This window comes from Oryx dammah, unplaced genomic scaffold (genome assembly GCF_014754425.2).
Source record: "Oryx dammah isolate SB20612 unplaced genomic scaffold, SCBI_Odam_1.1 HiC_scaffold_9, whole genome shotgun sequence".
Taxonomy (NCBI): Eukaryota; Metazoa; Chordata; class Mammalia; order Artiodactyla; family Bovidae; genus Oryx; species Oryx dammah.
In genome coordinates, this window is record NW_024070193.1 from 4,033,210 (window position 1) to 4,058,423 (window position 25,214).

The 25,214-nt window shown below is 48.3% G+C and overlaps 1 protein-coding gene across 1 annotated transcript in view; it reads left to right on the top strand.

Annotated features, from left to right (window-relative positions):
- The first annotated feature begins 2,567 nt into the window (after positions 1 to 2,567).
- The window catches only part of MKRN2 (makorin ring finger protein 2), a 38,143-nt gene continuing 15,496 nt past the window's right edge, over positions 2,568 to 25,214 (top strand). Inside the window, exons 1-4 of the mRNA XM_040246727.1 lie at positions 2,568 to 2,729; positions 22,307 to 22,435; positions 23,321 to 23,502; positions 24,494 to 24,798. Coding sequence (XP_040102661.1) covers positions 2,704 to 2,729; positions 22,307 to 22,435; positions 23,321 to 23,502; positions 24,494 to 24,798 — 642 coding nt within the window. The 5' untranslated portion in view covers positions 2,568 to 2,703. The remainder of the gene's footprint in view (positions 2,730 to 22,306; positions 22,436 to 23,320; positions 23,503 to 24,493; positions 24,799 to 25,214) is intronic.

Genomic DNA, 25,214 nt, shown 5'->3' on the forward strand with positions numbered 1-25,214 from the left:
GATAATCTGAAGTTCCATCTGAAAAAGCCAGGAACAATAGCATTATGAATTCAAAGAATGTAGGGGGAAAAAAAGTAGTAAAGATACGAGCAGAAATCAGTGAAATATAAAAAGCATCTACGGTGGGGAAAATGAACAAAGTCAAAAGCTTCTCCCTTGAAAAGATTAACAAAATTGATAAATTTCTAGTAAAATGAATTTTTAAAAAAGAGATAAAATACCAAATAATATCAGGAATGAAGTGAAGTTGCTCCTCCTCCATTCATGGGATTTTCCAGGCAAGAATACTGGAGTGGGTTGCCATTTCCTTCTCCAGGAGATCTTCCCAACCCAGGGATTGAACCCAGGTCTCCCACGTTGTAGGGAGACGCGTTACCGTCTGAGCCACCGGGGAAGTCCATCAGTAACGAAAGGAGATACCAGTTAGTATCAGTAATGAAAGGAGCTTACAGATCGTTTTTTAAAGAAGATATTATTAACTCCGTGACAATAAATTTAATAATTTTAATGAAATGGACTATTTTACTTGGGGAAAAAAAGCTTTCCAAACCTGACAAGATAAAATCTAAATAGGCCTATATGTGCGTGGGTGTGTGCATGCTCAGTTGCCTCTGAGTCTTTGCTACCTCATTGCCTCTAGCCCTCCAGGCTCCTCTGTCCGAGGGATTTCCCAGGCAAGAATAGCCATTTCTTACTCCAGGGGATCTTCCTGACCCAAGGATCAAACCCACATCTCCTGCATTGGAAGGTGGATTCTTTATCACTGAGCCACCTGGGAAACCCAGCCCATATGTAAGACAGCAATTAAATCTTTAATTAAAAATCTGCTTATGCCAGAAACTGCAGGCTGAGGTGGCTTCAGTGGTGAATTCTTCCAAATATTAGAGGAAAAATTAATACCTCTATCATACAGACTTTTCCAAAGAATAGAAAAGAGATAAGACTTCCAAACGTGTTTTACGAGGCCAGCAGATCTCAAGTACAAAACCTGAGATGGACGTCACAAGGGAACACTACAGAATAATCTCTCTTATGGATGAGGATGCAAAATTCCTAAACACAATATTAACAAATCGAATCTGATGATTTATAGAAAGAATAATATATCATGGCCAAGTGAGGTATATCTGAGGAATCTCAGGTTGGTTTAACATTGAAAAATCAATTGATATAATTCAATACGTTAATAAAGAGGACCGTGTGGTTTTCTCAGAGAGGAGAAAAACAGATTTGATTTAAAAGAACAAGACATTTGTTATTACAAAGTCTTAAAGAAAGCTAGAATGATAAAGAAACTGCCTTTATTTGATAAGGGGTAACTTTAAAAACTCTGGGCCTAACATTTTAATTAATGATGAAATATTACTTTCCCTGAACTCAAGAACAGGATGGAGGTGTCCACTGTTACCGCTTCTGTTCACAGTTGCCCTGAAGATTCTCAGCAGTGCAATAAGGCATGAGGTAGAAATAAAGGATGTGAAGACTGCTAACAAAGTAAAACTACCATTATTTGTTGATGGTATGATTGTGTATGTGTAAAAAATCCAAAACAACAAAGGAACCACTGGAACTAATACATGAATGTAGCACGGAGCAAGCAATAAACAATTAGGACATTTTTTAAAATATCATTTAAAATGCGTCCAAAAAACTCACCAAGGTACGTGAGAATAAACATAATAAAAGCTGTTGACATCTACACTGAAAACTACAAATTTTCCAATTTTCTTCCTAAGTTTCTGAAAGAAATTTCAAAAGTTCTACGTAACTGGAAGTATATTTCTATGTTCATTCATCAGAAGACAATATTTTTACAGCAGTAAAAAGACTCTTAAATGTCCCATTGACAGAAAAGAGGTCAAATCAGTCCATCCTAAAGGAAATAAACCTTGAATATTCATTGGAAGGACTGATGCTGAAGCTGAAACTCTAATACTTGGCCACCTGATGCGAAGAGCTGACTGATTTGAAAAGACCCTGATGCTGGGAAAGATTGAAGGGAGGAGGAGAAGGGGACGACAGAGGATGCGATGGTGGGATGGCATCACCGACTCGATGGACTTGAGTCTGAGCAAGCTCCGGGAGATGGTGATGGACAGGGAGGCCTGGCGTGCTGCATGCAGTCCTGCTACTGCTGCTGCTAAGTCGCTCAGTCGGGTCCGACTCTGTGCGACCCCGTGGACTGCAGCGCACCAGGCTCCTCCGTCCATGGGGTTTTCCAGGCAAGAGGACTGGAGTGGGGTGCCGTTGCCTCCTCCTGTGTGAGACACTGAATTGAACTGCGCAGAGGAGAGGCGGGAGCTTGGCCGCGGGAGGGCTGAGGTGATCCTAAGCCACGAGAAGTCGCTAAGGAATGGTGAAGAAGAAAAGGAGAGACCCGTAGGGACTAACGATGCGCCCCCGGGCGTAAAACCCGCGGGCCTGAGAGGCTAGCCACGCCCGCCCGGGAGGCCTGCGGAGGCGGGACTAGGAGTGCAGCGATTGGCGGTTGGCCCCGCCTCACCCCGGGGCGGAACCAATTGTGACGGCGGCGAGGTTTCCTGCCGGCGCCAGCAGCGTGCGGCACGGAGACGCCGGCGTGCGCCGGCGTGACGCGGCCCCGAGGGATGGGCAGGGCCGGGGCCGAGGCCGAGGCGGCGACGGCGGCGGCGGCTGGGAGAGCTAGAGGCGGTGGCCGCACGACGGGCCTCCGATCCGACCGCCATGAGCACCAAGCAGGTCACTTGCAGGTCAGTGCGCGGCGCCGCGAGTCCTTCCCCGCGCGCGCCTCACCGCCGCGCCAGGAAAACGAGCCGGAGTGGGGCGGTGGGGAGCGGCTCTCCCGAGGTTCGGGCTCCGGCGGGGCCGCTGCCCAGGAGCCGGCGGTGCGTGGCGGCGCCCCGCGGGCGCTGCGCCGGCCGCCGCCCGGCTGGAAGGAGGGCGCGCTGGCGGGTCGTGCGGGCCGAGAGGTGGGCCCGAGACCTGGGGCGAAGCCGCCGCTGTGCAGCCAGGGGGCCGAGGAGGTCGTTTACGAATGGCGATACCCCCAGGTGTAGGCTCTCATCGTCGGTGAGGGCCTGCGGAAGCCGCCTTCGGTTCCTAAGCGTCCGGAGAACTCCCATGCACAGGTAGCGAGTTGGAAGCTGCTGTGCGGGAAATAGCGTTTGCTGGAAGTTTCTTTCTGTTCCCGCGTATCCCCAAGGCTTGTGTTGAGCAGCCTTCACAGTAATGTACTAGGCAGACTTTATTCCTGTTCTGCAGTGCAGGGAACTCAGGCCGACGGAGGGTGAGAGCCGCCCCTTGTGGAGAAACCCATTTCTGTGGAGAAATGCAGCGGTAACGGGGGGACGGGTAGTTGTGGAAAATTCAAAACCGGATGGCTCCACTGCGCCCGTTAAATAGAAGGAGCTTGGTGTGTGTAACACCGCATTCCTCGGCAGGGATGTGGCTCGAAGGTTTGGGGGTCCTGCTCTTACTGAACCTGGAAAGTACAGCTTTTAATAGTTGGTCTGAGTTAAATCTGTGTGGGACACAATGATGGGCGGCGGTACCCAGCCCCACAGTCGTATGGTTCGATTATATATAATGAAGAGTTTTAAGTATCATCTGTGTTACTACTTCTCTTTACTATGAATAGTTGAGAAAGTGTCATGTAAAAAGTTTCCTGTTAGCATTAGTCTCTATTAACCGTTTAAGCAGTTAATCCAAGGCCTATGTGCTCTTGTCAGAAATTGGCAGTTTGTGTGGATAGAAAAGAATTTCACTAGGTTATTTGTAATAGAAGGTCTTTTGTGAGCACCTGTGCGTATGTTTATGTATATTTCTGTAAACTTCCCCCTGTTGGACAATATCTTTAATCATTGTGGTCTGTATACCAAATTCCGGTTACCCCGCCTAAGCCGCGTCTGCATAAGGGTGCTTGTGTCTGCGCTGCTTTGTAATGGAATCTCCCATCTGCGTGGTGTCTCATTTGACAGATGAGGAGAAGCTGTGCTCCGACCTGAAGCTTGCCCCGAATTCACATCAACCTGGAGGAACAGAAATGTAAATCAAGATCACCATGGGGTTGTTCTTTCTATCCTAGGAGATGGCTTGATCTAAAAGCTTTGGTTCCGGTTTTCCCAGATAGGAGTGTCCTGCAGGACGTTGGTGCAGAGAAACTAGAGTGGTTTGGAAGGTTGAGAAGGGATCAGTTCTGTAGGAAGTGATGTTTGTTGGAGGTGCCCTGGGTGCTCTTTGAGGTTCCTTACCAGCCATGTTGCTTGTCATCCAGCAACACACACCATTCCGTGGATCACGAACCAAACCTCAGCAGTGAAGTGACTTCCAAGGTTATTCAGCTTCCAGGTGGCACATGTGACATCAGAGTTTGTGCTCTTGTAGGTGCTCTGGCCCCCAAATAAGTTAGGGAAATGCTAAATTAAAGTTTCCTTACTGTGGGAATTTTCAAAGTTTTAAATTTGCTCATACAAAAAAGGAAAACTCATCCAAAACTGTACAATGGGACTGTGCCTAGTGGTCCAGTGCTTAAGACTTTGCCTTCCAGTAGGGGGTTCCAGTTTGATCTCTGGTTAGGGAGCTAACATTTCACATTCCTCAGGGCCAAAAAAATCAGAACAGAAGGAACAGAAGCAATATTGTAACAAATTCAGTAAAGACTTTAAAATGGTCCATGTTAAAAAAAAAAAAGGTTACTTGCAAAGGGATGTGAAAGAGTGGCTTGCAAGGTCTGCCTTGCCCATGGAGAAACAGAAGACGTACTTTCATAGGGAAAGTGGCAGTGGCACCAAGAGTGCCAGGTTACCATGAGTGCGCTAGTGATGGAAAAGCTCTTCTGGCTTCAGTACCTTATACACTGAGATCTTATCTCCAGACATTGGCAACTTATATGAAATGTGCAAGGTTCGATTTGTTTGGGAGACCAGATCTAAAACTGGGTGGTCTCCTGTTTTTGGTTTATGTCAAGATGCAAACTGGTTTTGGTTTATGCTGCATGTCAGCAGGAACAAGTGTTTGTTTTGCTTCCATTATAATACGAGCTAAATGGTAGGATTCCCAGACTGAAGGACAAAGACATTCCGTTTGTTGCCTGGAATGCAAGAATGGCCACTCACACCTCTGTGCTGTCGAACAGCTCCCCTGACTCCTCAACATTCCACTCTCTCCAGAATCTCAGTCTGTCCAGAATCTCAATTTTTTGCTGATTCTTTTTTCCAGACTGTCTCCCTAGGAAGATATCTGTTCCAATCTGTTTTCAAAAGCCTGGTGCAGGCCTTTATTATTGCTTGGTAACCAGTTTGTTTGTCCTCCTCCTCATGTGATAGTGGTAGGTCCCTTTGTTAATTACGGTTTCCAGAGAGTCAGGCCCGGAGCTTGTGACTCATTGAAACGCACCCACAAAATACGGGGCACCTTGTGGCCCGGGAGTGAAGGAAGGGCTTGAGCTCCAGACTCGGGCAGCTCTGGATTCTGATTCTGGCTTCACCTGGGCTGCAGTCTCCTCATCTGTAAAATGGAGATGGCCATGCCCACCCAGCTTGGAAAAGCCCCTGGAGCTAGGAAGGATCGAGGGCAGAAGGAGAAGAGGGTGTCAGAGGATGAGATGGCCAGACGGGACCACCAGGGGAGTCCAAATCTGCCTTCGCCTTGATGGACCTGTTGTCACAGGCAGTGCAGCTGTAAAATTTAAGCCTGTGAAAATACTTGGGAAAAGGTGCAGGAAGGTGACGCTGAGAATGCAAATTGCCCGTGTACTTGGAAGTGACTTGCAAACGTCCTGCTAGAGGCGGGCACTATGGAAAGACCTGCACGAATCCAGGTTGGTTCTGTTTGGCTCAGCCTTCAGCCACAGCTGCTAGCGGTCCTGTAGCTGGTAGTGAACCTGATACCCCCTGCAACAGATAACAGCCGCACCATCTGAAACCGTCTCTAGGGTTACCCAGGATAACAGATGACTTTGGAGCGTCCCTGGAAAGAACCTCCCTATTCTGAGTCTCAGCTGTGCACATCCTCCCTCATATACCAACAGCCCACGGTCCTCTCCAGCTCGCGTCTCCTCCTGCTCTCTAGGAAGACGTGTGAGGGATGGCTTGGCCATCCAGAGGGGGAGTAGCAGGATACGTACCACATGAAAGAGGCCGGGGTTAAACTTAGTATAAGCTGGATGCTGAGGAATCGCTGTGAGCAGCTGACAAAGGTGCCCTGAAGGACTGGCGGGCCGCTCCCAGGGGAGTTTTGGGTTTGTCACCGGGCAGCGGAAATGCTGACATGTGCTACAGAAACAGGACTGGATGGCTCCACTTCTTGTTTCCCCGCTTGCCTTGCTTAAGGCAATGGTGGAGGCTTAGAAGTTATATTTGAAACTAAATTTCAGTTTAGTCACAGAGGTGAAATGCCTTGTATGGAGTCACCAGTTTCTAAGGGAGAAAACTGGGAACTTGGGTGGTGGTTAAGTATTTTGAATTTTTGATGGAGAATATAAATAGTGCAGTTGGGAGGGTGTGTTTTCCAAATAGGACTTGTGGGAGGTGGTGGTAGAATTACTCAATATAAGAGACACCTGCAGGCCCCGCTGAGCATCTCTCCTCCTCTTGCCTGCTTAGTAGATGCTATCTGCCAGTCTTGCCCTGGTTCTTTGAGGAAATTTTGTCTAGTTTATCCAAAAGAAATCATTAATGAAGCATTTTTGAGATCTCACTTGTGTGGAACTGTTTTTGTAGCCAACTGGAACCTGTTCTCTTCCACTCTTTCAGTTCAGTTCAGTCGCTCAGTTGTGTCTGACTCTTTGCGACCCCATGAATTGCAGCACACCAGGCCTTCCTGTCCATCACGAACTCCTGGAGTTCACTCAAACTCACGTCCATCGAGTCGGTGATTCCATCCAGCCGTCTTATCCTCAGTCGTCCCCTTCTCCTCCTGCCCTCAATCCCTCCCAGCATCAGGGTCTTTTCCAATGAGTCAGCTCTTCACATGAGGTGGCCAAAATACTGGAGTTTCAGCTTTAGCATCATTCCTTCCAAAGAGATCCCAGGGTTGATCTCCTTCAGAATGGACTGGTTGGATCTCCTTGCAGTCCAAGGGACTCTAAAGAGTCTTCTCCAACACCACAGTTCAAAAGCATCAGTTCTTCAGCGTTCAGCCTTCTTCACAGTCCAACTCTCAGATCCATACATGACCACTGGAAAAACCATAGCCTTGACTAGACGGACCTTTGTTGGCAAAGTAATGTCTCTGCTTTTGAATATGCTGTCTAGGTTGGTTATAACTTTCCTTCCAAGGAGTAAGCGTCTTTTGATTTCCAGGCTGCAGTCACCATCTGCAGTGATTTTGGAGCCCCCCAAAATAAAGTCTGACACTGTTTCCACTGTTTCCTCATCTATTTCCCATGAAGTGATGGGACCAGATGCCATGATCTTTGTTTTCTAAATGTTGAGCTTTAAGCCAACTTTTTCACTCTCCTCTTTCACTTTCAAGAGGCTTTTTATTTTTAGTTCCTCTTCACTTTCTGCCGTAAGGTTGGTGTCATCTGCATTCCACTCTTTAGGAGTTTACTAATTCTGATAACCGGATTTGGCTCTCGTCATTGATTTTTTTTTTTAACACCTTCAAAGATTACCATACTTGAGTATGGTTGGAATCTATCAGTGTTTGTTTCCTTTATATTTATTTGTTTGGCTGAGTTGGGTCTTAGTTGTGGCACGCAGGATCTTCAGTTGCAGGGCGGGGGGCTGTAGTTGCTCCGCGGCACGTGGGATCCCAGGTCCCCGACCAGGGGTTGGATCTGCGTTCCCTGTACTACAAGGCGGACTCCTAACCACTGGGCCACCGGAGAAGTCCCGGAATTACGTCACGATGTTGAGTAGTGTTTCTCCAGAAGGGTTACCAAACTGTTGAGAAGTGTGATACACTTTCATGTTGGGGATCCCAGAATCGCCGCTTCAGCTGGTAATGGGCTGGAATGACCCATGGAACTCAACATATCGTTGTACTCAAGACAGAGGTTGATCGCAGTGAATGGTGAGGGATCACAGCTGGACCCTAAGGGAGACAGACTCCAGTGGCATCTGGGGCCCCAGGGGCTGTAGGCAGGGGCCTGCCTTCTAGGCGGGCTCAGGCCTGCTGTATTCACAGTGCTTCTGCACACTTTGAAAGCCAGTATTGTGAATACCAAGGTTTATTTAGGCCCTTTCTTTTTCTTTTTAATGTTTCTAACAAGAAGACCCTTAGTTTGCCAGGTTCTGAGCCTTTTTTCTTTTTTCCACATAAAATCACATCCGGCCTTATAGCAAGTTACTACGCAAGTCTCCGGTCTGGTGGCGGCCCCAGGGGTGTCGCCTGCAGAGAGCCCGGCTGACCGCCTAGGCAGGACCCTGCAGGACCGCGCCTCAGTGTCGCCGCTGGCACCGCAGGTCCAGTCATCTTTGTAGGCTCAGAAACTCGGTTCTGTCGTTGTGTTTAGAGGTGCCACATGCTACCCAGGGGCTCTCCAGGTGTCGCTTTTTATGTGAGCGACAGCTGAGCGGCCAAGCCCGCGGCCCCCAGACTCGGCGCTGACACGCAGCACCGGGCACCCTCTTCACACTCCTGGGAGAAGAGCAGCTGCCCCGTGGGCCTGGTCAGCAGGCTGCCGGTGGGGAGACGGGCAGGTGGAGAGACGGGGGCGAGTGTGCAGAGCAGGGCGGGCGGGGCCTTCAGACTGCGGCGTCTGTCCGCTGAGCAGCCCCCGGGCTCTGGAGGGCTGAGGCGCAGCGCGCGCCTGGGCTCCCTGGCGGCCTGTCTCGCCGCTTTTGTTGTCGTTGGTAAATTCACGTAATAGAAAACATACTGTTTCAACCATGTTTAACTGTACATGTCAGTGGCACTGAGTACCTTCATACTCTTGTACAGCTTGTGTCTGTGTGTGCCTGCTCAGTTGCGTCTGACACTTTGTGGCCCCATGGTCTGTAGCCCGCCAGGCTCCTCCGTCCATGAGATTTTCCCGGCAGGAATCCTGCAGTGGGTTGCTATTTCCTCTTCCAGGAGTCTTCCCTACCCAGGGATCAAACCAAGTATCCACAGCTCCTGAATTGCAGGTGGAGCTTGTGGTGGCTTGAGCACCGAGCCACCGTATGGCTCACCATCATCTCTTTCTTGAATATTTTTCACTTTCCTAAACTGAAACTCTGTTCTCATAAACACTAACTCCCCATGCCCCTCCCCCCAACCCCTGGCATCTACCAATTTATCCTTACTTTCTGACTCTCTGAATTTGACTAGGTATTCTCGGTACCTCGTATACGTGGGAATCAAACAGTATTTGTCTGCACTGTAAATTGGGATGCATTTTTAAGGTTAAGTTAATGTATGTCCTACAAACAGACTGTACTTTCTTACCACCCCACCCCAATGCTATACAGTAGGTTCTCATTCACCTCAGTTCAGTTGCTCAGTCGTGTCCAACTCTTTGTGACCCCGTGGACTGCTGCACACCAGGCTTCCCTGTCCATCACCAACTTCTGGAGCTTACTCAAACTCATGTCCATTGAGTCAGTGATGCCATTCAACCATCTCATCCTCTGTCGTCCCCTCTCCTCCCACCTTCAATCTTTCCCAGCATCAGGGTCTTCTGGTGAGTCAGTTCTTCACATCAGGTGGCCAAAGTATTGGAGTTTCACCTTCAGCATCAGTCTTTCCAATAAATATTCAGGACTGATTTCCTTTAGGATGGACTGGTTGGATCTCCTTGCTGTCCAAGGGACTCTGAAGAGTCTTTTCCAACACCATAGCTCAAAAGCATCAATTCTTAAGCACTCAGCTTTCTTTATAGTCCAACTCTCACATCTATACACGACTACTGGAAAAACCATAGCTTTGACTAGATGGACCTTTGTTGGCAAAGCAGTGTCTCTGCTTTTTATTATGCTGTCTACGTTTGTCATAGCTTTTCTTCCAAGGAGCAAGCATCTTTTAATTTCATGGCTGCAGTCAGCATCTGCAGTGATTTTGGAGCCCAGGAAAATAAAGTCTGTCACTGTTTCCATTGTTCCCCATCTATTTGCCATGAAGTGATGAGATCGGATGCTATGATATTAGTTTTTTGAATGTTGAGTCTTAAGCCAGCTTTTTCACTCTCCTGTTTTACTTTCATCAAGGGGCTGTTTAGTTCTTCTTCACTTTCTGCCATAAGGGGGGTGTCATCTGCATATCTGAGGTTATTGATATCTCTCCTTTAAATCTTGATTCCAGGGTGCTCAGGGCTGGTGCACTGGGATAACCCAGAGGGATGAGATGGGGAGGGAGGTGGGAGGGGGGTTCAGGATGGGGAACACATGTACACCCGTGGCGGATTCATGACAATGTATGGCAAAACCAATACAATATTGTAAGGTAAAAAAATAAATAAAGACTGAATAATTTCCCATTGGGGGGAAAAAGAAATCTTGATTCCAGCCCAGCATTTCACATGAAGTACTCTGCATATAAGTTAAATAAGCAGGGTGACAGTATACAGCTTTGACATACTTTTTTCCCAATTTGGAACCGTTCCTTTGTTCCATGTCCAGTTTCAGCTGTTGGTTCCTGACCTGCATACAGATTTCTCAGGAGACAGGTCAGGTGGTCTGGTATTGCCATCTCTTTAAGAATTTTCCACAGTTTGTTGTGATCCACGCAGTCAAAGGCTTTGGCATAGTCAGTAAAGAAGAAGTAGATGTTTTTCTGGAACTCTCTTGCTTTTTCTATGATCCAGTGGATGTTGACAACTTGATCTCTGGTTCTGCTGCCTTTTATAAATCCAGCTTGAACATCCGGAAGTTCTTGCTTCACATACTGTTGAAGCCTGATTTGGAGAATTTGAGCATTACTTTGCTAGCATGTGAGATGAGAGCAGTTGTGCAGTAGGATTCTTTGGCATTGCCCTTCTTTGGGATTGGAATAAAAACTGACCTTTTCCAGTCCTGTGGGCACTGCTGAGTTGCCCAAATTTGCTGGCATATTGAGTGCAGCACTTTCACAGCATCATCTTTTAGGATTTGAAATAGCTCACCTGGAACTCTATCACCTCCACTAGCTTTGTTCATAGTGATGCTTTCTAAGGCCCACTTGACTTTGGACCCCAGGATATCTGGCTCTAGGTGAGTGATCACACCATCATGGTTATCTGGAGCATTAATCTATTTTTGTATAGTGCTTCTGTGTATTCTTGCCACCTCTTCTTAATATCTTCTGCTTCTGTTAGGTCCATACCATTTCTCTCCTTTATGAGCCCATCTTTGCATGAAATGTTCCCTTGGTATCTCTAATTTTCTTGAAGAGATCTCTAGTCTTTCCCATTCTATAGTTTTCCTCTATTTCTATGCACTGATCACTGAGGAAGGCTTTCTTATCCCTCCTTGCTATTCTTTGGAACTCTGCATTCAGATGGGTATAGCTTTCATTTTCTCTTTTGCCTTTAGCTTCTCTCCTTTTCTCAGGTATTTGTAAGGCCTCCTCAGACAACCATTTTGCCTTTCGCATTTCTTTTTCTTGGGGATGATCTTGATCACTGCCTGCTATACAGTGTCACGAACCTCCGTCCATAGTTCTTCAGGCACTCTATCAGATCTAATCCCTTGAATCTATTTGTCCCTTCCACCATGTAATTGTAAGGGATTTGATTTAGGTCATACCTGAATGGTCCAGTGGTTTTCCCTACTTTCTTCAATTTAAGTCTGAATTTGGCAATAAGGAGTTCATGATCTGAGCCACAGCCAGCTCCCGGTCTTGTTTTTGCTGACTGTATAGAGATTCTCCATCTTTGGCTGCAAAGAATATAGTCAGTCTGATTTTGGTATTAACCATCTGGTGATGTCCATGTGTAGAGTCTTTTCTTGTGTTCTTAGAAGAGAGTGTTTGCTATGACCAGTGTGTTCTCTTGGCAAAACTGTTAGCCTTTGCCCTGCTTCGTTTTGTACTCCCAAGGCCAAATTTTCCTGTTACTCCAGATACCTCTTGATTCTACTTTTGCATTCCAGTCCCCTGTGATGAAAAGGACATCTTTTTTGGGTGTTAGTTCTAGAAGGTCTTGTAGGTCATCATAGAACCTTTCAACTTCAGCTTCAGCGTTACTGATTGGGGCATAGACTTGGGATTACTGTGATACTGAATAGTTCACCTTGGAAATGAGCAGAGATAATTCTGTCATTTTTGAGGTTGAACCCAGGTACTGCATTTCAGAGTCTTTTGTTGACTATGAGGGCTACTCCATTTCTTCTAAGGAATTCTTGCCCGCAGTAGTAGATACAATGGTCATCTGAGTTAAATTTATGCGTTCCAGTCCATTTTAGTTCACTGATTCCTAAAATGTCGATACTCAGTCTTGCTATCTCCTGTTTGACCACTTCCAATTTGCCTTGATTTACGGACCTAACGTTCCAGGTTCCAGTGCAATATTGTTCTTTACAGCATCGGACTTTACTTCCATCACCAGTCACATCCACAACTGGGCGTTGTTTTTGCTTTGGTTCCATCCCTTCATTCTTTCTGGAGTTATTTCTTCAATCTTCTCCAGTAGCATATTGGGCACCTACCGACCTGGGGAGTTCATCTTTCAGTGTCCTATCATTTTGCCTTTTCATGCTGTTCATGGGGTTCTCAAGGCAAGAATACTGAAGTAGTTTGCCATTCCCTTCTCAGTGGACCACATTCTGTCAGACCTCTCCACCATGACCCGCCCATCTTGGGTGGCCACACGGCATGGCTTAGTTTCACTGAGTTAGACAAGCCTTTGGTCCATGTGATCAGTTTGGTTAGTTTTCTGTGATTGTGGTTTTCATTCTCTTTGCTCTCTGATGAATAGGATAAGAGGCTTGTGGAAGCTTCCTGATGGGAGAGACTGACTGAGGGGGGAGACTGGGTCTTGTTCTGGTGCATGGGGCCAGGATCAGTTCAGTTCACTCGCTCAGTCCTGTTCAACTCTGTGGCCCCATGGACTGCAGCACGCCAGGTCTTCTTGTCCATCACCAACTCCCAGAGCTTGCTCAAACTCATGTCCCTGAGTCAGTGATGCCATCCAACCATCTCATCCTCTGTTGTCCCCTCTCCTCCCGCCTTTAGTCTTTCCCAGCATCAGGGTCTTTTCCAGTGAGTCAGCTCTTCACATCAGGTGGTTAAAGTATTCGAGCTTCAGCTTCAGTATCAGTCCTTCCAGTGAATATTCAGGGTTGAGCTCCTTCAGAATGGACTGGTTGGATCTCCTTGCAGTCCAAGGGACTGTCAAGAGTCTTCTCCAACAGCACAGTTCAAAAGCAGCAATTCTTTGGAGCTCAGCTTTCTTTATAATCCAACTCTCACATCCACACATGACTACTGGGAAAACCATAGCTTTGACTAGACTAGCTTTGACTTTGTCAACAAGGTACTGTTGACATGCTCGGTAACTCTTTAATCCAGTTTTCTGTTGCTGGCAGGGCGGTGTTCCCTCCCTGTTTGGCCTGAGGTCAGGCTGTCAGCCGCCGCCTCCGCTCCTGGCGAGTCTGGCTCCGTCTCTTGTGGGGTCGCTGCTCCCCTCCCCCGGTCCTGGTACACTCGGTTTTCTTAGTGCCCTGCGAGAGTCTGTTTCCCCAGTCCTGTGAAACTTGGTAATCAAGTCCCACCGGTCTCCGAAGTCAGATTCCCTGGGGGTTCTAGTCTGCTCAGAGGCTCTGTGGGTGGGGCTGATACAGTGGTGGTCTCCTCCAAGAGGGCTTATGCCCCACGCAGCGTGACCCAGGTCTGCTGCAGAGCCCCTGTGCCCGCGGCAGGCCACTGCTGACCCTCCCTCCACAGGAGACACTCACACTTAAGGCAGGCGTGGCTGGTCTCTGGGGCCTCGGGGCCTGGTGCGCACACGGTTTTGTTTGAGCCCTCCGAGCTTCTCCAGCGGGTATGGGGTTTGATTCTAAACGCGATTTTGCCCCTTCTGTCATCTTGCTGGGGCTTCGCCTTTGTCTTTGGGTGTGGGGCATCATTTTTTGTTGGGATCCAACATTGTCCTCTGGATGCTTGTTCAGCAGCAAGTTGCAGTTCTGGAGTTCGTGCAGGAGAAGGTGAGCACACGTCCCTCTATTCTGCCGTCTTGAAGACAGTGTTAGGTTCGCGTTAGTTACCTGTTCTGTATGTGGTGGTCCGTGTATGTCAGTCCCAGTCTCCAGATTTACCCCTCCCCTCTTGCTGTTCATACGATTCTTCTCTGCATCTGTTTCTCTATCTCTACTTTGTAAATAGGTTCAGCTGCACCATTTTTTCCTAGATTCCACGTATATGTATTAGTATATGATGTTTACTTTTCCCTCTCTGACTTCTGTCTGTCTGTGTGGCTGTCTCTGGGTCCATCCACTTCTCTGCAGATGGGGTGGTTCTGCCCCTCGGTCTGCTGTGCCTGTGTGCCACGCCTTTCTCCGTCTGTCTGCTGACGGGCGTCTGCGTTGCTCCCGCGTGCTGCTCTTTAAATGGTGCTGCTGTGGATATTGGGGTGCATGCACCTTTTCAAATTAGTGTTCTGGATTAAAAAAAAAAAAAAACTTTTTATTTAAATATACCCAGGAGTGGAATTCGGGGAAGACAGTGGCACCCCTCTCCAGTCCCCTTGCCCGGGAAATCCCATGGACGGAGGAGCCTGGTGGGCTGCAGTCCGTGGGTAGCAGAGAGTCGGGCACGACTGAGCGACTTAGCAGCAGCATCAGGAGTGGAATCGCTGGTTCTGTTTCTAGTTGGTTGGGAAATCCCCACGCTGTTCACCACCCTGGCTGCACCAGTTTACATTCTTACCAACGGGGTCAGAGCATTCCCTTTTCTCCACATCCTTGCCAACATTTGTTATTTGTGTGCTTTTTTATGATAGCTGTTCTGAGTGGTGTGAAGCGATCTCGTGGCTTTGATTTCCCTCATGAGTAGTGATGTTGAGCGTCTTCTCACATGCCTCTTGATTATCTGCATGTCCTCTTTGGAGAAAGTGTCTCTTCAGGTTTTCTGCCCGTCTTTTTAAAATCATGTTGTTTGTTTGGTGTTGAGTTGTATGAACTGTGTATATATTTTGCATATTTACCCCTTATCAGTCAAGTCATTTACAAATATTTTCTCCCATTGAGTAAGTTGTCTTTCCATTTTGTTGGTGTTTTCTTTTGCTATGCAGAATCTTAATGTTTAATTAGGTCCCATTTGTTTGTTTTTGTTTTTGCTTCCTTTGCTTTAGGAGACAGATCCCCCAAAATATTGCTTATGCTTTATGTCAAGGAATGTTCAGCCTGTGTTTTCCTCTAGTCTTATGGCTTCCATCTTGAGTTTGTTTCTGCATGTGGTGTTAACCAGACGGCCCACGCATCTTTGCGAGAGTAGCGTTCTCTCAGGTCGGGGCCCCCACGCTGGGACGCACCGCACAGTGAAGCCGTCAGGAAAGCATGTGGTGGGTTGGAGGCGGGGGATGGTTTCTTGGTCCAGCCAGGACTCATACTGGTCATGAAGGAAGGTGGGTATCACAGTTGGGTGCAGTGGAAGATGGGGTGCAGTGTTGCAGACAAGGGCCATGGTTTGGACAGAGGCAGAGTGACCGGAAAGTCAGTTTCGGGAAGAAAAGGTCCGGGCTCCCTGGGAAGACCAGAGCTCGGGTCCCCTGCCCAGCAATTAGATCTTCTCTAAGCCTCACACCTCTCTGAGCCTCAGCTTTCCTGTCTGCGTCATGGGTATAGAGCTGATACTCCTCAGGGTAGTGTCAGGATTAAGTGAGATATAGAAGCAAAAGTGCTAGACAGTCTTATTGAAGGTACTGTTCCTTGAATCTGTTGTATTTTTCTTTCCTGTTTATAATTTTAAACAGTTTCTGAAAACTTTTCAGAGAGGGGGAAGGCCCTCTTTGCCACAAAGTTAAGAAGTATCCCTCTTTCAAAAAGATACATTGTCACAGCTTTCTGGGGGTGGGGAGAAATGGGTAACCTGAGTGCTCCAAGCTGCTAAGTTGAGAGCTGGTGTGGGTCTTGGGAGTCTTCCACTCTGTCTGCTTTTGTGCCTTAAGGTAAAACGTGGGTTCACAGATGAAGCCCCTTTCAGAGCACCTTCTTGATGAGTTCCTCACCGACTTCTCCAGCCTCTCTAGTCTGTGTCCCGCCTGCGGCTCCATAGCCCTTCTGGAAGAGGCCTGGGAAGGGGTCATGTCTTTCAGCCCCTTGTCCCTTACTGGGGGCACACTGGTCAGTAAAGCTGGTGCGGTCTGGCCGTGACCCTCCCGTCCGTCTCAGCAGGTCTGCTGCGCCCTCAGGCAGCCCCCCTCTCTGCCTTCCTGTCCCTTCTCAGAAGAGACACGGCCTCCTCCCGCCCGTGGCAGCCCTGCGCTCTGCACACTGCTTCGCACAGCCCCCTGGGCCCTCCCCACCTCGGTCCTGTGTCTCCTCAGCCCTGTGCGTGCATTGTGGTAAGGCATGGGTCTGTCTTGTAACTGTCAGCTTAATCGTCAGTGCTTCTTTTACTAAACTTTAATAAGGGCTGACTCTTTCTAAAGAGGTTGAGTGACTGCAGCCATGAGACTAAAACACGCTTGCTGCTTGGAAGAAAAGCTGAACCAACCATATTAAAAAGCAGAGACATTACTTTGCCAACAAAAGTCCATCTAGTAAAAGCTATGGTTTTTCTAGTGGTCATGTTTGGATGTGAGCGTTGGACTATGAAGAAAGCTGAGCGCTGAAGAATTGATGCTTTTGAACTGAGGTGCTGGAGAAGACTCTTGAGAGTCCCTTGGACTGCAAGGAGATCCAACCAGTCCATCCTAAAGGAGATCAGTCCTGAATATTCATTGGAAGAACTGATGCTGAAGCTGAAACTCAAAAACTTTGGCCACCTGATGCAAAGAACTGACTCATTGGATAAGACCCTGATGCTGGGGAAGACTGAAGGCAGGAGGAGAAGGGGATGACAGAGGATGAGATGGCTGGATGGCATCACCGACTCGATGGACATGAGTTTGGGTGAACTGCGGGAGTTGGTGATGGACAGGGAGGCCTGGCGTGCTGCGTCCGTGGGGTCACAAAGAGTCAGACACGACTGAGGGACTGGGCTGAATCAGAGGTGGACTTCGGGGGCTGGGGGAGATAGGTATTACACTGAGCACTTAGGTTTGTTTTTTTTAAACACACTCTCCCCAGTATTCGATACTTTTTATAATTTTTAAAAACTAAAATAACCATCATTTACTCTTACAGAAGTAGTATATATTCATGGTAGAAATACCTTTCTGCATTTTTGAAATGCAGATACGTGTGTGTGAGAGCATACTGTATGATTTAAAATCTGTGGTAAAATGTCCATAACAAACTTTCCCTTCTTAGCCATGTCTCAGTGCCGTGGCTGGCGCATTCGCGCTCTCGTGCGCCCATCTCCACCATCCACCTCCAGGACTTTCCCAACCCCAAACGGAAGCCCAAACCCCAAACCCTTTCAACACTTCACGCCTGCATCTGCCTCCCCAGCCCCTGGCACCGCCGTTCCACTTTTCTCTGAGTTGGACTGTGCTGAGCAGCTCGTGGAGGTGGAATTCTGTGGTGCTTGTCTCCCTGTGTCTGAAGGCCTTCCGTGTGGCAGCAGCGGTCAGGCTTTCCTTCCTGGCATGTGCAGACACATGTTGTTTTTATCCGTTCGTCCACGAGGGAACACTTGGATTGTTTCACTGTTTCTCTATTGTGAATCATGTGGGGTGTACAAATACTTGAGTTCTCATTTCCAGTTTGTCTATGTATATACCCAGGAGTGGAATTGCTGAGTCATATGGCAATTCTACTTTTAATTTTCTGAGGAATCACTGTACTGTTTTACATAGTGACGACTGCACCATTTTGCTGTATATTCTGTTTGTAGTACCCTTGTTTCACTTACTACACTTCCGTTCTCCCTGTCAGTGAATTATCTGATACCTCGTCTGTATGCGTCTGTACTCGGATTTCCTGATTTGTCCCAGATTTTTTCCCACGTTCACCGAGCACCGCGTTAAACAATGTATTCACTGTTTCATTCCACTTGGTTGTTTAGTCACTAAGTCATGTCTGAGCGTTCTGCAACCACGTGGACTGTAGCCCACCAGGCTCCTCTGTTCATGGGGTTGCCCGGGCAAGAATACTGAAGCAGGTTGCCATTTCCTTCTCCAGGGCCACAGGTGTGTTTTGGAGCTGCTTTGTCCAAACCAGAATATAATCCAGGACCAAATACTGCATCGGTTATTGTATACCTTATATTCTGTCTGCTAAGCTAGTGCAATCTACTTCTTAAATTTTCTTTTGACAGCTTTATTGAAGTGTAATTTTCATGCCATTTATAGGGACTGTGTCTGCATGTCGGCTGTATAAGCTGTCTAGTAGTCTGTAGAAGGACCGCTGTCCCTGTAGATGCGCCCCTTTACACCACATGTAATGAATTCGTGCAGCGTGTGGCCTTCTGTGTCTGCCTTAGTTCACTTGCTGTGATGTGTCCGCCCTCATCCTTGTAGCACGCATCACTGCTTCTTCCTTTTTAATTGCCAGATAATACCCCACTGTGTGGATGTGTTAGTTTGTGTATCCCTTCACCACTTGGTGGAACTGTCAGAGTTCTCACTCTGGCTATGATGAATAGCGTTGCTGTGAATGTTCCTGTCCGAGTATTTGAACATGTTTCCATCTTTCTTGGGTAGACAGGGTCAGCACCTAGGGATGGAATCGCTGAGTCCTGTGGTAAATTTATGTTTAAGTTTTAAGAAACTGCCAAACTGTCTTCCAAACCGAGGCCCTCTCCGCTTACTCTTTTCCCATGACGCTTGGTAAAGAGACCTGCCCCACATACCGTCTCTTCTTTTGTATTTATCTGGTTGCTTTATCATGAAGTCTTTTAGTTTGTTCCCAGTCCTCCTGAATTTCCTATAAACTCAAAGATCTGCAGCTTTGGGTTTTCTTGAACTTTTCATTTTGTGTCTTGGTATAACCAATTAACAATGCTGTAACAGTTTCAGGTGGACAGGGAAGGGATCAGTCATGCATATATGTGGATCTCTTCTCCCCCAAGACCCGCTCCTATCCAGGCTGTCAGGTAGCATTGAAGAGTTCGTGCGCTATCCAGTAGGTCCTTGTTGGTTATCCATTTAAGACGCAGCAGTGTGTACAGGGGCATCCCAAACTCCCCGACTGTTCGTTCCCCTCAGCAACCATAAGTTCATTTTCTGAGTCTGTGAGTTTCTGTTTCGTAAGTTCATGTGTATGGTTTCTTTTTAGAGTCCACATGTGAGGGGTGTCGCGTGGCATTCCTCCTCTGACTCCCTCAGCAGGTGCCCCCGGGACCATCCGTGGCCGCTCTGAACGTGTCATTTCCTTCTCTTTCGGTGGCTGAGTCACACCCCTTGTTGCGTATGCGCCGCGTTCTCTTGACCCATTCTCCTGTCGATGGACGTTCAGGTTGCTCCCGTCTTGGCTGCTGTATACAGTGCTGCAGTGAACACTGGGCTGCTCGTATCCTTCTGGATCCTGTTTTTACCCGTCTGTGCATGCCCAGGAGTGGGGTTTCAGGGTCAGATGGTAGCTCTATTTTTAGTTTTGTAAGGAACCTTTGTACTGTTCTCTGTAATGGCTGTACCAGTCTACACTCCCTCCAACAGGGTAGGAGGGTGCCCTTCTCGTCATACCCTCTCCAGCATTTATTGTTTGTGGGTTTTTTCCATGATAGCCATTCTGGCGGATGTGAGATCTCATTGTAGTTTTGACTTGCATTTCTTGAATGATTAGTGATCCTGAACATCTTTTCATGTGCCTATTGGCCATCTGTGTGTCTTTGGAGAAATGTCTGTTTAGGTCTTCCCATTTTTTGAGTGAGTTGATCGTTTTGAGACTCTGAGGCATCATGAGCTGTTTGTATATATTTTAATCGTGACTAATGCCTACGTGTCACATCGTTTGCAGATATTTCTCCCAATCTGTGAGTTGTAGTTTCTTTTTGTTTATAGTTTCCTTTGCTGTGGCAAAGCTTTTGAGTTTGAGTTGGTCCCGCTTGTCTATTTTTGTTTTTATTTCGATTATTCTGGGAGATGGGTGAGAAAAAGATGTTGTTGTGATTTATTGCACAGTGTTCTGCCTGTGTTTTCCTCTAGGAGTTTTATAGTATCTGGTCTCATTTAGGTCTTTAATCCTGTTTGACCTTATATGGAGTTAAAGAATGATCTGTTGTCATTTTTTTGCACGTGGTTGTCCAGTTTTCCCAGCACCATTTGTTGAGGAGACTGTCTTTCCAACATTGTCTGGTCTTACTCCTTTGCCATAGATCGGTTGACCGTAGATGCATGGGCTTATTTCTGGGTGTTCTGTCCTGGTCCATTGACGTATACTTCTCATTTTGTGCCAGTACCATACTGTTTTGATGACTGTAGCTTTGTAGTGTAGTCTGAAGTCCGGGCACCTGATTCCTCCAGCTCTGTTTTTCTTTCTCAAGATTGCTTTGACTCTGTGGGGTCTTTTGTGTCTACATACAGATTTTGAGATTTTTGTTCTATTTCTATGAAAAATGCCATTGGAAATTTGATAGGGATTGCATTGAATCTGTAGATTGCCTTGGGGAGTATAGTCATTTTGACAATATTGCTTCTTCAGTCCACAAACATGGTATATCTTTCCATCTGTTTATGCCTTCTTACAGTCTTCGGAGTACTTTTGTCTCCCTAGGTAGGTTTATTCCTAGGTATGTTATTCTTTGAGGTGTAGATCCACAGTTCTGTTGGATTCGAGTTTAAGTGTTTTTGCCTAGGATGTGTGGCAGTTTCGTTGTATACTTCATTCACATTGGGTAACATCAGCAGACATAATGTTTTTGTGTGTGTGTGTGTGTGTGTATACTGGGTCCAACATCATTTGTTGAATTACCTTGACACCTTTATCAAAAGTCAGTCACTGTATACGTGTGATTCTATTTATTGGCTCTTAAAAGAGCCTCCTTCCGCCTCCTTGAACTGCAGTTTCTGCCTCTTCATCTCAGTAAGACCGCGGGGCTCCGCTTGGGGTCGCCCTCCCTGCTCCGGGCCCAGCTATGCCTCGCGGCGAGAGGCCGGGCTTGGCGCCTTTGTTTGCCTCCACGGCCCAGTCTGGTGTTGCCTTTTGTCCACGTGTGAAAGCAGCTGTTTGATATGTTTTGCTCTGTGTCCTCGTGTTTCACAGTGGAGGGACAAGTTCCATGCTCCTCCTGGCTGGAAGCAGAAATCTCTTTTCTCTTTTTGTACTTCAGTTTGGACAGTTTCCGTTGCTTTGTCTTCAGGTTTTCTGAGATTTTCTTAGGTAGTGCTATTTTGCTGTCATGGTGTAATTGTCATTTCATATATTGTAGCTTTCATTTGGTTCATATGTTGTGGAAGTTCATTTGGTTCTTTGTTATATTGTCCGTTTCTCCTCATGTTATTTCTGTGTTTCCCTTAAAACCTTCAGCATATGGAACACAACCTGTAATGGCTGTAATTAAAGTCCTTGTTTCCTGAGTCTGTCGCCTGCCGTTCCTGTTACTGACTGACTGTTCGCCTGGTTTTAGGTCACATTTTCCTGCTTTTTGGTATATCCGGTGATTTTTGATTGAATGCTAAACGTTGTGTTTTTGAGCATTTAGATTTTATTCTCCTCCCTCACAGAATGTTAAAGTTTGTTTTAACTACCAGTAAGTTATTTGCTGTCATCTAGCTTATTTTGGAGCTTTTCTTTCTTTTTCTGAATGTTACTGGGGCAGACCTAAAGTCTCTCTGTTTGAGAGTGCGTTTGCCCTTAATGCCAAAGCGCCTCCCTGCTCCGGCGGGACGGAGCCAGGATGCCTCCTTGTGGCTCCTTCAGGCCCAGAATGGGACGACCCGTGGACGCTCTTCTTTGTGCCTGTCTTGGCGCTGCCCTCGGCACGGTTCAGTAGGGCAGGTCGTGTCAGCTTTGTTTCATAGGTGAAGGTAGCAAGGCCCGCCAAAGCTGGTTTTGCGCTGATGGCTGACACCGCTGGGGCTCGAGCCCAGGTCTCTGACTTCTGCACAGCAGACCCTTTAACTCCGTGAGGACAGAGCGGGTCTTCAGTGTGTGCTTTCTTGGTTAGGAGGCTCACATTTTACACGGGGAACGTTTCTTAAACCAAGAGGATGTATTGTAAGATAGAAATATGTGGGATCATGTTTCTTCTTGAAACGCTGCCACGGAAATAGCTGTGGTGTGTCTAAAATCACTGTGTCTTCGAGTCAAGGACTCACGGGTATCTCCAGTGCCCACTTAACACATAGTGTATGGAGAGTGTGTGTTTGTGTACTTGGTTCAAGAATACGGTGATTTAGAAAGTAAAGTGTGCTTCTAAAAGCCCTGTGCCTCTGCTTTCTCTCCAGGTATTTTATGCACGGTGTGTGTCGGGAAGGAAGCCAGTGCCTGTTCTCACACGACTTGGCGAACAGCAAGCCATCCACCGTCTGCAAATACTACCAGAAGGGCTGCTGCGCCTACGGGGCTCGTTGCAGGCAAGAGCCGCGCCTGCGCCGGCTGCTACACTGAGCTCGCGGGGCCCTAAATCCTTCATCTGAACCTTGGGTCTTGATGAGGGGAGAACTTCAAAAGGGGTGTGCAAAAATAATTCAGAAACCTCAAACTTAGTGCCCTAAAAACAATTTTAATTTTCCAAAGTCACTTTCAGGCCCGTTCTTATGAGTCTGTAACTATAAATTTGCATCCACAGTATATCCAAGATTTTATGTCTTGCCTTTTCTTAATAACATGTCATAAGCTCTTCCCAGTGCTGCCACTGTTGTGTACTAACTGTAATTTTATAACTGTCCATAATGTTGATGTACCATCATCTAACTCTTCCACATTAGCTACTTTTAGAGACGTAAGTGGCTTCCAGCTTCTTGGGCGAGCACGCATGCAGCTGCGTTTATGTGCGCTTAGTCTTCATTTGAAACTGCCGTCTATAGGTGCCTTTTCCTGTGCGCGCAGAGAGCAGCTGCTCTGCCTCCTGGACTGGGAGCACCCTCTGTCCCCCCCTGTGTTCCCTGGATGCGGGCACTCGGCCTGCCCTGCTCTGCTCCCGCCAGCGGGCGCCCCCAGGAGTCTAGGGAATAGCCAGCATCTCCTGGCGGGTTGGGCTCTTCGTGGTCTGGGCAGCACGTCCGTCCCACTCGAGCTCCACGAGGGCACTCAGTGGAAGTAATAGACAGCAGTGTACCACCCACTCTGAATTGCCAGGCAGTTCTTTCCAATTGGTAAGAGTTTTATCGATTAAAGTACAGGAGCTTGTCTCCCGGTCCATGTGCACAGGTGGAGCAGAGGCGGACGGAGCCTTGGCGGCCTGGGGCGGGTGAGGCGTGGGGGGGGCGGTCCTGATACTCTGCGTGTGTCTTGTTCAGGTATGATCACACAAGGCCCTCTGCTTCGGCTGGTGGGGCCATGGGCACTGTGCCCCATGGGGTGCCCTCCCCGGCTTTCCACAGCCCTCGCCCTGCTTCTGAGCTCACCGCATCGATCGTGAAGACTAACTTACACGAGCCTGGGAAACGTGAAAAAAGGACGTTGGTACTGAGAGACCGAAGTGAGTGGGCACGGCCCTGTCTCCCCTTTGAGCAGCACCCTCGTGTCCTGGGCTTCCCTGTCAGGGGACCCCTCAGCGCCTACCCAGAGCTCCCTGAGAGCACCCTGCTCTGCTGCAGGGCGCTCAGGCCACATGTCTGGGCTCGTGCCCGTGGAGGGGAAGGGATGCTGCTGGCACCGTGTGGGGTGCTGGCCCAGCTCTGAGAGGCCGCAGGCTGCTCATCGCAAAGCTCCGCGTTTTGATGAAGCGCGTTTCACTGTTTCCCGTCTCCGTCGGTTCACAGTCTCAGTCCTCACACTGAGCCAGTTGCACTTTCAGAAACAGAACAGCCCGTCACGGTTTGGGAAGTGGTCTGTGCCCTGGAACAGGGTTTGCCTGGGTCAGAGACTACAAACTGTAGTTGTTTTATTGGCTGGTTCTCAGCAGGTGAAGGAGTTTCTACTTCTGGAAATCGTTCAGCATAAGATAGGCAGATACCCTACTAAGCAAACAGGTCCATCCTATAGCTCCCCCCTCTGAGGAGGCTAGGAGCGTGTGCCAGGGCGGCAGCGGCTGCTGGCTGAGAGGTGGGTGGTGGCTGAAGGGCAGAAATCTGCCCTGGATCTTTAGTCTTCTCACTGTAGAGTGACTGGTGAAGAGGAAGTCCCTGCAACTCTGTTGATATCATTCTGGATTCCATTTGACTTTCTTTTTTTTTTGAGTGTAACTGGTCCATGTGTTGACATTTCCATACTTGGCATTTTTAAAAAGCAACTTTATATATATCACCGTCTGCTTTGCTATTTCCCTATGTTGCCAATTATGGCTTTTTGGTTTTTATTACAATTCTAAGTAATATCACTCTGAACATTTTCCCCTCCAGCCTTTGTTTTTTTCCATACATTCCCAAGGGTGAAACTCCCAAAGTCAGGGTTAATCTGTTTGGCTGATGGCTTCCCAGAAAGGTGGGGCCAGGGTTCACAAGTGTGTGCGCTGTGCATTTTCTCTTCAGATCTCTCCGGCATGGCTGAAGACAAGACCTGCCCCGGCGTGGGGAGTGGTCCCGGGGGCTGCAGTGACGTGCAGAGCGGCCCCGAGCTGAGGCCACACTCCTACCTGGACGCCATCCGGAGCGGCCTGGACGACCTGGAGGCCAGCAGCTCGTACAGCGGCGGGCAGCAGCTGTGCCCGTACGCGGCCGCCGGGGAGTGCCGCTTTGGGGACGCGTGCGCCTACCTGCACGGGGAAGTGTGCGAGATCTGTAGGTTACGCGTCCTGCACCCCTTCGACCCCGAGCAGAGGAAAGCTCACGAGAAGGTACAGTGCCCAGCTTTACGTGAACGCGTCTGAAGGAGCGGGGGTGGGGGTGCACTAGGTGACGAAACCCGTAGTAGCTCTGTCCACGTCTTTCTGCCAGTAACCCCTGCATCCTGGGCCTGGCCAGCCAGGCTGAGCCCCGGCAAGAGTGAGGCACCCGCTGCTGGAGGGACTGGCAGGGCCAGGGGCTCCAGCATCTTCTGGCGGCCTCCGCTCAGCACAGGCTGTGGAGGGGGCCTGTGCCCTCTGCCGTCTCCAGCGGGTGAGGGGGGGCTGCGCCCTCCGCCGTCTCCAGCGGGTGTGGCGGTGAACACCGATGAGAGCTGCCCTCCCCCGGGGATGCAGTGTCCCGCGTGCCTGTGGGTTCTGCTCGTGTGCGTCCACTGTGCCAGGGCCTAGGTCTGCGTGTCCTTCAC